Raw genomic sequence first — 2,640 nt, 5'->3', positions numbered from 1 at the left:
ATATTATTATATTATTATTATAATAATATATACGATAAGGTGTTATATATCAAACCATAATCCTCTATACTCAATAATTACCATATATTGTTATTGCAATACTGTTTTTTTTACAAATTAAATAATTTTTCTACTATAATAGTTTATAACATAATTCAGAATAAATGGTCAATTCATCAATATTTGATCAAATAATTGACAAGTTTCTTCAAAAGAGTTATTTGTAATACAGATTTGTTCCGACTCTGAATTCGAACATTGTAGCTGATAGAGTGATAACAGCGATGAGATGCAACGAGAAATACGCTATAATTCCGAGCTACTTTGGAGTTCTTATGTGGATGAAGTGGTAAGCAATTCGTTATGTTTTTTTTTATACTCGTCTTATGTCACGTATGTATGTATACGTACATTAAACTGCAATTTGAAAGATATGTAGAATTTAATGTTTTTTTTTTCTACTGTGATAATTCTGTTTCTCTTCTATGTTTCCTTCAAAAAAGATTATTCCCAAATAATTCAAGCTCGTTTCGTTTTTCTTTTGCATAAATTGCAGGATAATGCCATGGTCAATCATCTCTATGTTCCTTCGCGCATTAGTTGTGGACGCTTCACCGAACAACAAACCGCATGTAACTGCGACCGACAACGAGAAAGATTCGTCTCATAACTTGCCGTCAAAGAGCGCGGTCATCCGCCAACCATTAGCTAGACGTACTTCCAACTCCGAGAGAAAACCTTAAATTCTCTCTCGCTCTATCTTGATCCTTGAGACCTAAGGATGTTAATTTATCCTAGAACTTTCACTTGTGTATGTGTATGATCTTTAATTTTCCGCAGTTTAATCTTTTGACTTCAAAGTTTTTTGATAATAAAAAACTATCGCCGTAACGCGATATTCTTACTAACATAAATATATTATAAATATATTAAAGTTTCTATGAAAAATAAACATGTAGGTTCGTATGTAGCGTTTTTGTGATGATTCTGGCAGATTGTTTCAAAATCGCGTTGATCTGTCTTCGAGCCTCTCGTTTACCATTGCGCAAGTGAGTTCTCGTAGTTAAAAAATAGAAAAATAAGTTTTGGATGATTTTGCGTTACGTTTTTAGACAAAATGCTCTTGAAACGGATCAACGCAAAAAAATGTGATACCTATAAATGTCATAAATATAGTACGATACATATAATAATATTAAAACAAACGTCTATAATTTAATACTATACAAAATCACAAAAGCGTGAACATTTCAGGTTTGCGAAATTTTTTGTACAATTATTAGAGAGACTACTGCTTTTCTTATTATTTTTTCTATCCATATATATAAGATATGTATGTCTTCCAAAGATGACATATGTTAAATATTCTTACAAATAACAAAAGTTGCGCGCAGCGCAAGCTTGAATTGTCCAAAGCGTAGGTAGGTTTAATGAATAATTGCGCGCTTATTGTGTTACATCAATACGAGTGGGTTAAAGTAAATATGCATAAAGTATACATAAAGTATATACATACGTATAAATATGTACATTTTAAATATGTTATTTTAAAACAAAATATAAATATGTGTGCAAAATATTGTAACAATACTTTAAAACATTTTTATAAAAGAGAAAGATTGTAATACGCGTATTAAAATTCATCAATACAAGAATTGTATTTTATTACAAATACTAACAGGGATATGTGTGCTGAGAAAAATATAACATTAAGTAAATAATTACATACACACACGCGCGCAAGCTTGTGTGTATATGTATGTATATGTATATATGTGTAACAAATATATTTGTCTTCAATTCCTGTTCGCTTTTATAACAGATTTCGAAAAACACAAATATAAATAATCAACTTCTGTATATATAGTGCCATAATCATCTCAAAACTGACAGGATAATACAGATCTGTGAAAGTAAGAGTGCTGAAAGTTGTTTGATAATTAAAAGTAGATTCTCTTAATAATTTATGTAATTTTGTGCGCACTAGCTGCAGAAATTGTTTATCACGTCAAATTTTTTGAGATAAATGGAATTAAATAATTCAAAAATGACAATTTTTGATATTCATAAAAGTATTACAAAAACAGCAAGTTATTTTCTAGATTTTTATTGATGGCTTAATAGTACTATTCTTTCTTTTCAAAACGCAGTTTTATTTTTCAACGTGTAATTTTTCTCGCCGAAATACCAGTTAAAAGATGAAAACGTAGAAGAGAGAGAGTATTTTTTTTATAGATTAAAGGAATAATTGGGGCATTATAACAGATAAACGATATATTTCAAAGAGTTTTGGAGATTGCTGATTTTAAATCTAGTGTCAGATTTACAAAATCAAAATGGCAGAATCAATATGACAGACTTCTAAATTCAATTTTGAATAATTATCTGTATTTCTATCATATGAAGCTATCACAAATAAAAAGTTTTAAAAATAATTTGTTTTCTCTGTAATATTGTTATGAATTTAGAATAAATATTCATTTATGCTATTTTACTCCAAAACTACTCTTTATCTCAAAAACTTGATATAATAGACATTCTGCGACCAGATTTGTATTCAGCACACAAACTTGTGTAAAAACTACTTGTAATCCTTAAACAACGAAACTTTGCAGATCTATGTGATTAAAGTACACATGT

At 28.7% G+C, this 2,640-nt stretch overlaps 1 protein-coding gene across 12 annotated transcripts in view; it reads left to right on the top strand.

The window, feature by feature from the left end:
* LOC109864083 (short-chain dehydrogenase/reductase family 16C member 6) overlaps nucleotides 1–1,728 on the top strand; it is a 15,482-nt gene extending 13,754 nt beyond the window's left edge. For all 12 annotated transcript variants that reach the window (XM_020444958.1, XM_020444957.1, XM_020444950.1 and 9 more), the window contains exons 7-8: nucleotides 233–349; nucleotides 557–1,728. In XM_020444958.1, the coding sequence (XP_020300547.1) occupies nucleotides 233–349; nucleotides 557–743 (304 nt within the window). In that variant the 3' untranslated portion in view covers nucleotides 744–1,728. The remainder of the gene's footprint in view (nucleotides 1–232; nucleotides 350–556) is intronic.
* The last annotated feature ends 912 nt before the right edge of the window (nucleotides 1,729–2,640 follow it).

Source organism: Pseudomyrmex gracilis, unplaced genomic scaffold, assembly GCF_002006095.1.
Source record: "Pseudomyrmex gracilis isolate BER0280 unplaced genomic scaffold, ASM200609v1 scaffold_17, whole genome shotgun sequence".
Classification (NCBI taxonomy): domain Eukaryota; kingdom Metazoa; phylum Arthropoda; class Insecta; order Hymenoptera; family Formicidae; genus Pseudomyrmex; species Pseudomyrmex gracilis.
Note: the sequence above shows the minus strand (reverse complement) of the source record. Positions and strands in the feature narration are given on the sequence as shown.